The sequence below is a fragment of the Sinocyclocheilus grahami genome, unplaced genomic scaffold (assembly GCF_001515645.1).
Source record: "Sinocyclocheilus grahami isolate Dianchi unplaced genomic scaffold, SAMN03320097.WGS_v1.1 scaffold643.1, whole genome shotgun sequence".
Taxonomy (NCBI): Eukaryota; Metazoa; Chordata; class Actinopteri; order Cypriniformes; family Cyprinidae; genus Sinocyclocheilus; species Sinocyclocheilus grahami.
The window spans coordinates 234092-243388 of record NW_015505822.1 but is presented as its reverse complement, the minus strand read 5'-3'; the positions used below and the strand labels follow the sequence as shown (position 1 = coordinate 243388).

Here is a 9297-nt window from a genome sequence, read left to right as displayed (position 1 = left end):
GAGTGTGTGTGTGTGTGTGTGTGTGAGAGAGTGTGTGTGTGTGTGTGTGTGTGTGAGAGAGAGAGTGTGTGTGTGAGAGTGTGTTAGGGGGTGTGTGGGGGTGGGGGTGTGTGTGTGTGTGTGGGTGTGTGTGAGTGTGTGTGTGTGTGAGTGCGTGTGAGTGTGAGTGTGTGTGTGTGTGCGGTGCCGGTGATGAATTGCTCTATGACAGGACCTCGTCTCTACCTGGGGGCTGATACTCTGATTTAGATAAATCACATTTCTGCCAGAGCGCCATAGCACACACACACACACTAGTGTAGTAATCACACACACACACACACACACACACACACGGACAGTCTCCAAACTCTCACAGAGCAAACAATACTTCCATACTTCCTCACATACAAACACAAGCGCAGGACACCGACCTACATACTAACACTGCTCTAGATGACTGATGTTTCACATCACACCTCCGTGGTGAAAATCTGACGCATGATTTCAGTCTCACACCATCTGACTGACACCTGAACCAATCAACCACCATTTGTGATGTTCAGAGATGAGAAAATCAGAAATCAGACATAATTACAGCTGTATATACTGAATATACAGCTGTGCTCAAGGATATCTTGTTTATTTGCAACTACATGTCTTAAAACTTTGAATTTTGTTTAAAGAATCAGTCTCTCTCTCTATTATTTTTTAAAATAATATAATATATTTTTATATTATATATAATATATTTTATAAAATATATTGTTAATAATATATTACATAATAAAATATATATTTAAAATAGTAATTATATATATATATAACACTATAACTATATTTTATTTATTCAATATATTTTACAATTATAATTCTACTGTAATTAATGCAATTATAATATATATTATAATATTAATATAAATTATAGTCCAACTTCAGGTCTACTCGCTTTGAGCTGATAAAAAAAGAAAACAATATTAAAAAAAACTATTATTATTAATAATATTATATGGTACATTCACCATATTATTAATATATAAATTATAGTCCAACTTTAAGTCAGCAAGCTTTCAGTCAATTACAAAAAACAACAACAACAATATTCTAAAAATATATTATTATTATTAATTACCATTACATTTACCACATTATTAAGATATAAATCACAGTACAACTTTGTCTTCAAGCTTTCAGTCGATTACCACAGAAAATAGCTTAAATTTGTCTCTCAGTTTTTGTAAAACGGAATAAACTCATACATTTCTGAGTTTCAACAGCATTTAAAAGCTTTTACGCGGTGCTGTACACTTTCCATTGTAAGTGCATTACTGTAAACATGTTTCTTGTTTTTACAAACTTAAGGACTATTGGACTAAACCACAGATGCAAAGTATTCCCTTGAACCAAAGACACTTTTTCCCGCAGCATCGGAGCAGTGGAAGTGTCCTGTCGTCTCGCTGGAAGCTTTCTGACACTCTCTTGGACGAGAAGCGACGCTGACAAGTGGGAGGTTCGTCACCGGCGCTCCCTTCCCTCCGCCTGGGAGAATTCCCACGGTGCTCCTGTCCGCTACGCAGATGAATCGCACCGTCCGTTGTCATTTCAGCCAGCTCCGGGAAAAAAAGCTACCTTTTCTCCTGCTTGCTTTGTCAAACGGAGGGAAAAAAATGAATAACGAAAGCAAGATATCCATAGGGGAAGCTTCCTACGGCCGCTCGGCTGACAGCTCTGACAAAATAACCAGCGCCCTCATTATTTTATATGCAAACAATGATAAAACGAACTGTATGGAGATGTCATGTTAGACAATCAGCTCGGAGACCCTTGACATGCCGCCCTGTGACTGTAACAAAGTGTCCCGGCTTGCCACGGGCGACACCGCGCTTAATTTGCTGCACAATGTCCCTGTAATTAGATGAATTTGGCTCAGGCAGAGGAAATGACAGCTAGATCAAGGTCTTGATGAATTAGGGGTCCACTGTCAAGATCAAATCACATTAATCAAGGCGAGCGAGTGTTGAGACAGCTAGTCTCCCCCCAACGCGGCTCTATGCGTGATGAATAGGCTAGCTGCTAGCGGGCCGACCGAATGTATCACCATCAAAATCTGTGAATTTAAATGTAACAACGCTACTTCCAGAATTCTATTGATTTATTCTGCTCTTTTAAGATAAACCTTCCTTCGAGCCTCCAGACCCCGTTTCAAAAAAGACAAGGAGGGGAAAAAAAGCTCTGTGGTGTTGTATTGAAGGAAAAACAACAAAGTGTAACTTCAAAAACTAGTGCGGCCCACTTTATGTTCTGTTTCTACAATACCGCCACTGCTGTTGATCTGCTGGAGAATTCATGCGGGACACGTGAAGCTCTGAAGGTCTGGAGGTTAACCTACATTACTGGCGCGGCTCACACACCTGAACCAGAGGATGCTGAGAGAACCGAAGACCGTCGGGCTGGACGGCTAAGGAAGATCTTTGTTTGGGGAGACACGACTAAACCCTTAGGAAAGAAAAAAATCTCTGAAATATCTCAATTGTTTCTCCTAGACAGCAATGAAACCAAATGCCGACGTTGCCTTATTCTCACAGGTGTCTCCTCTGGAGTTTCAGAAGAGATCTCACCAATGTGCTCGGCTTTTTCCATCAAAGTCTGCTATCAAAAGTCAGAGATCTCAGTATGAACTCAATCGTTTCTCATCAGATTCTCAAATGAGCACTGCGTTTTATACCAAAGTCTGTTCATAAGTCAGAGATCTCATTATGAACTCAATCGTTTCTCATCAGATTCTCAAATGAGCACTGCGTTTTATACCAAAGTCTGTTCATAAGTCAGAGATCTCATTATGAACTCAATCGTTTCTCATCAGATTCTCAAATGAGCACTGCGTTTTATACCAAAGTCTGTTCATAAGTCAGAGATCTCATTATGAACTCAATCGTTTCTCATCAGATTCTCAAATGAGCACTGCGTTTTATACCAAAGTCTGTTCATAAGTCAGAGATCTCATTATGAACTCAATCGTTTCTCATCAGATTCTCAAATGAGCACTGCGTTTTATACCAAAGTCTGTTCATAAGTCAGAGATCTCATTATGAACTCAATCGTTTCTCATCAGATTCTCAAATGAGCACTGCGTTTTATACCAAAGTCTGTTCATAAGTCAGAGATCTCAATATGAACTCAATAATTTCTCATCAGATTCTCAAATGAGCACTGAGTTTTGTACCAAAGTCTGTTTATAAGTCAGAGATCTCAATATGAATGCAATCGTTTCTCATCAGATTCTCAAATGAGCACTGCGTTTTGTACCAAAGTCTGTTCATAAGTCAGAGATCTCAATATGAACTCAATCGTTTCTCATCAGATTCTCAAATGAACACTGCGTTTTGTATCAAAGTCTATTCATAAGTCAGAGATCTCAATATGAACTCAATCGTTTCTCATCAGATTCTCAAATGAGCACTGCGTTTTATACCAAAGTCTGTTCATAAGTCAGAGATCTCAATATGCACTCAATCGTTTCTCATCAGATTCTCAAATGAGCACTGCGTTTTATACCAAAGTCTGTTCATAAGTCAGAGATCTCAATATGCACTCAATCGTTTCTCATCAGATTCTCAAATGAGCACTGCGTTTTATACCAAAGTCTGTTCATAAGTCAGAGATCTCAATATGAACTCAATCGTTTCTCATCAGATTCTCAAATGAGCACTGCATTTTGTACCAAGTCTGTTCATAATTCAGAGATCTCAATATGAACTCAATCGTTTCTCATCAGATTCTCAAATGAGCACTGCGTTTTGTACCAACGTCTGTTCATAAGTCAGAGATCTCAATATGAACTCAATCGTTTCTCATCAGATTCTCAAATGAACACTGCGTTTTGTACCAAAGTCTGTTCATAAGTCAGAGATCTCAATATGAGCTCAAACATTTCTCATCAAATTCTCCCACGGTTCTATCAACATGTTTTTTCTAATTTTATAGGATTGTGCACATAATTTACATGACATTGTCTCATTATGGAATTTGAGGAGAAGCATCTGAGACCAAATTGATACCTAAATAAAAGAAAACCAAAAACTCAATGAAGCTTTCAGAATCTCACACTTCTCCTCTGTTCTCTCAAATGTGTCTCATCTAGAGTTTCATCAGCGATCTCCGCAATGTGCTCAGCTTTTTAAAGACACCAAAGTCTCAATATGAACTCAATAATTTCTCATCAAGATCAAATGATCTATGCTACTGTCCACATGCTAATTTTGTAGGTTTATACACAATTTATGTGAACGGTTGTCTCAGTATGGAATTTAAGGAGAAACATCTACGACAAAATTGTTACTTAAAGCTGAAAACTTTCACAAAAAGTCCTGAGATATGAAAAAGCAATCTGTGAGCAATAAAACTGCATAAACACCAAAGTACACACCAAACATCTGACATGACAGTCCCACACAAGAACTAAGTAAGTTGCTCTGGGAAGAGTATCGGTCGATGCCTTAAAGGTAAAATGTTAAATGAAATAATGAAATGAGACGAAGTTGAGAGAAGAAAAGTTTATATTCTCCTCTCCAGATGTTTCATCCAGTGAACCGCACTAATCTCCTTCCTGGATTTGAGATTTATCCGGCCTTGAGTTTTGTGTCTGGCATGGAAACAAGGCAAGGGTTTATAAGTTTTCTAAACGGTTAAACCAAGAACCGAATGACGTAGCTCAGTTTTCGCTTTGAATCTGAACATCCATTTCAGTCGTATGCTTTTTATGAAGCATCAAAAGCATGCGCCGGTCATTTCGGGATCACCTGATTACACTGCATTTGAATGTTGCATGTCTGCGTGCATTCTGACCGCGGGGATAAACAAAGCAGACGGTTTATTTGCGAGCGCAGAGATTATTTATATTCACAAACGCTGAGAACCAGAGCCAGAGACGAACAGGCCTGCAGGCTCACCCGTGTAGAGCGTGGAGTGCATGGGGCTCGTAGTGGTATCTCCCCTCGTGGTGACGCACGTCGATGGGGATCGGAGAATGGAAAGTCGGGAAGATGTGATGAGGGCCTGCAAAAGAGAAACAGAGAGAGAGAGAGAGAGTTGAGAAAAAGCCAAGACTTTCAAAAAAGAAATTTCAAAGGCAACAGCGCTACAATAAAGTAACATGAATTTCAGAGCGCACTGAGCAGTTTCGTGTAAAATATTGGCACTATCACACAAGAGTGGAGGAATAAATAAATAATCAAAGTATCCTAAGAAATCCTACATCCCCTACATAAAAGATATCCAACTGGGCTTTTGACAAAGACCTGCAGCTAGACGCTCTTTGAACTCGTACAGATGATGGACGTTGTGAAGGAAAAAAACCATCCGGGACGCAAACTAGGGCTGACAGCGCAGGGAGAGAATATTCCTCGGCCCGGCATCGTTGCCTCCAACTGGAGCATCTCCCTACTGAACCGACACTGATCCGACCACGTCCCTGACACTTTACTGGCTCCGAAACGAGTTCAAAATGAAGGTGCCAGGGCGACGTGAAATCAGAGGAGGTCAGGCCTTTGAAATCAACCCACTCACTAATGAGAGAGTTTTTTTGACTAAAAGCTGTTGCCCGTTGCCTCAGTGTTTTACAGTCTGCCGTATATGTTGGCTGGTGTTTCTTTTCATCATAACTCCTTTGGCTGGATCGTTTTATTTGAGCCCGAAGAGAATCTGAATCAGCACTTTACTGTAATAAACCCTCCGTTGGCTCGGGACGTCCCGTTTAAGGCCAACAGGGCTTCATTAGCAGTTATGATAACGGGAAACCACAGTTGACGGTTTCTTCGCCATATGCAAAGAGCGGTTTGCAATGGTAAAGTCTTAACTAGCTTTCCTTTCTAATTAGTCTTTCACTCCTGGAGCTCCTTCAGTCTTTTAATATCCTGCGAAAATACACTGATAAAAAAACAAACGGGTCGAAATCAAAGCAGATTTAAAAGCTTTCCTGTTTTTTTCCCGCAGTTTTCGCATTTTCTATAAAAAAAAGAAAAGAAAAATAAGTGGCCAGTGCAAAAACTAGCTGGTCAATGGGTTGTTGCCAAGGTGTTGCCATGTGGTTGCTAAGGCCCTGTCCACACAAATGTGGGTATTTTCAAAACCGCAGCTTTTTCTACGTGGTTTGGCCGTTCGAACACGCGCAAACGCAGCACCAAGTCACTAAAACCGAACATTTTTGAAAACGCCTGCCAGGGTGAACATTTTAAAAAACTCTGGTTGCAGTGTTATCGTGTAGACAGCGAAACCGGAGATTTTGGCTTGTGACGTCGGAGCATGCGCTGTTATCTCCGCCTACTGGAAACTTTTTCAGGCTTCTGATTGGCCAACATGGCTTTACGGTTGAGATTATATCGCCACCTGTTGGCTTGGCATGCTCTTGACAGTGCTTCATAGCATGCTTTTGCGTTTTCAAGTGGACAGTTTTTTTTTTAAATGGAAGAAGGAAAAACTTGTTTATAAAAATACCTGTGTATGTGTGGACATGGCATAACAGAGCTGGATAGTAACTGATTACATGTAATCTATACTAGAAGAGAGCTGAACTGGATTGTGAGATCACTGAATCATCAATGAACTGACTGTCCTCTTGCATTATTGACAAACTATTTTCCTGTCTGACACTGTAAAGCTCGACATGATCTGTACTGTATAAAGGTTTGACTTGGATTACATAATCAGATTCCAAAAATCTAAATCAGATTATGGATTACATGATTACATGTTATTCACACAATGGCAGTAATCCATAATTAATTGATTCTCCCTAATACCATTTAGCTTTGACTATATTCACAATATACAATAGTTACGTAAATGTCATCTAAATAAATCTGCAAACCATGCTTGAGAGGTGAAAAAAGCACCTCTCAAGCAATTAGACCATGTATGAAACAAATAATTATGCAAGATACTAAACACAGGTAGGATTTAATGCATTTATTGATGTTGATATAAAATATATTTTCTTTCTCTTTCCTTTTTTATATCAATATGGTACGGTTAATGGTAAGTTTAAAACAAGTTAGATAAAAAGTAATCTAAAAAGTAGTCAGAATACAACGAGTAACCTAGATTATGTTACTAAATACAGTTTTCATCATGTAATCTGTTGACTGGTGTTTCTATGTGCAAACCAACACTAACTTAGAGCACTAGTACTAGTAATGCTTGACTTAGCAGGAATGAGAGGAGGGTAAGTGAATCAGCTGATCTCTGGACTGTATTAACATTCTTTAGGGCGGCAGCAGTGGGAGGGTGAGGGGTGACCCGTGAAGGTCAGGGGTCACGGGTCATTATCCACACCTGGGGTTCTCAGCAGCTCCTCCAGAGGATTCATACACTCAACAGAAGCAGTGTGATTCAGCAGTCTCTCACACTTTCGCTCTCTCTGCTTCTCTGTCAATTTGTTCATACCCTTCAAAAATGGCAGACAAGACCGTCCCAAAGGACAGGAAATGACCCGCTGCTGTCTCTCTTTTTCACCTCACATTTACATAATGTAAAACTTAAAGGGATAGCGCACCGAAAAAACTAAATTGAGGTAATTTATTCACCTTGATGTCGTTCCAAACCTTCAACAGAACACAACGGAGATGTTTTGCAGAATGTCGTCGGAGGGGAAGATTTTTCAGTCAATAACAACAAAATCCTCATTAAAAAAAACTAACAATTTATTCCACTTTTATGATACTTTTATCTAGTTTTTCATTCGTTTTGGCACTTAAAGGGGTAGTTCACCCAAAAATGTAATTTTTTGTCATTTTACTTACCATTATTTTTCCAAACCTGTATGAATTTCTCTTTTCTGTTGAGCATGAAAGATATTTTGAGGAATGTTGGTAACAAAAGACAGTTGATGGTAGCCATTGACGTCCATAGTAGGGAAAAGAATACTGTGGAAGTCAATGGCTACCAGCAACTGTCTGGTTACCAGCATTACTAAAAATATCTTCTTTTGAAACTCATAAGAGTTTTGGAACAACACAAGGGTGAGTAAATGAGGACTTTTTATTTTTTGTCTTTTATCTTTTTTACCAGCGTGAGCATTCTGCTAGACGTCTCATTTTGTGTCCTACCAAAGAAAAAATGACATGAAGGTGATTACAGAGTTTTAATTTTCAGGTGATCTACCACTTTACATTGCCATCTGGATTAGTCTGTTTGATTAAACTCAGCCTGCTTTGTTCTGTTTATCTTCAAATTTGCCTGCTAAATCACAAATTTACCAAAGGAGACATTGAAACGCTGAGATCTAAGTGCTTGTACTTAAATTCAGTCGTCAGACGTGACAATAAGCGATCTTTACTTGTACAGTCTGCGTATTTGGCATGTTTATAGCGCGATCAAATCAGCTGCGTGACTAGCCGGAGTCATGTGCTCCCTTTATAGTATTTGTCATGGAAAATGCCTCGGGTTGCCTTTAATTAATGAAAAACACCATAAAAACACACCTGACATACATAACAGTAATGCCACACAGCTGTTGAAATCACAACAGAAGTCTAAAACACGCAACTGGAGCACAAAGCTCCAGTCTGACCTTTAGATAGTAGAGAAACTCAGCCTGGCGCTTTTCAAGAGATGGCCTGTAAACGGTGCAAGGAGGTTGCATTCAGCGCCCGGCCGCAGTTAATGCGCCATTACTAATGCAGCGGGTGAATTATTGCAGGGGCCGATGGGAAGAGAGGTCGAGGACAAAGAGAAGGACTGAAGTGGGTCAGAAAACATGACAGAGCCGCTGCAGGAATTCTCCCGCGCTGAAGTCACGGACCACAGAATGAATCCTAATCATGCCGGTCCGGTTGAGGCCGACTTTGCGCTTTAATCACGACGTTGGCGGAGGAGGAGAAGCAAAAATAAAACAGGGGAAAGACACAAACTAGGGTAATTGGAAGCATGAAAAATACACAATTTAAACCCAAACGTTTGTGGCTCCGTAAACACTCCCGACCGAAATCAGACGGCAGCGAACGCAAACCCACCTCGGTCCCTGTCATTAAAACGACACGTTACCCCGCAGCCTCATTCATCTGTGCCCGCCCTCAATTATCCACATTACCACTGTTATTTCCAGCCGTCGCATTTTTCATGTCAGCACAAACACCCACCCCGTTCGCGACCCGTTCTTCCCCCTCTGTAGAGGCTCGGGGGCCGCTGACGTCCGGGCCCCCGTCACCGGAGGAGCGGGCAGGATTATTCGATCATGCCGACAGCTCCATTGTTCCTCCGCAACGGGAAGAACAAAAGGGGATCGCTCTGGAGAGTTCAAGAGGCGCGTTTACCAGCTTCTCT

At 40.4% G+C, this 9297-nt stretch overlaps 1 protein-coding gene across 1 annotated transcript in view; it reads right to left on the bottom strand.

Annotated features, from left to right (window-relative positions):
* Window positions 1-9297, bottom strand: part of LOC107558373 (zinc finger protein GLI2-like) — a 104839-nt gene that overhangs the window by 42979 nt on the left and 52563 nt on the right. Inside the window, exon 4 of the mRNA XM_016242032.1 lies at window positions 4929-5034. Within this exon, the coding sequence (XP_016097518.1) occupies window positions 4929-5034 (106 nt within the window). The remainder of the gene's footprint in view (window positions 1-4928; window positions 5035-9297) is intronic.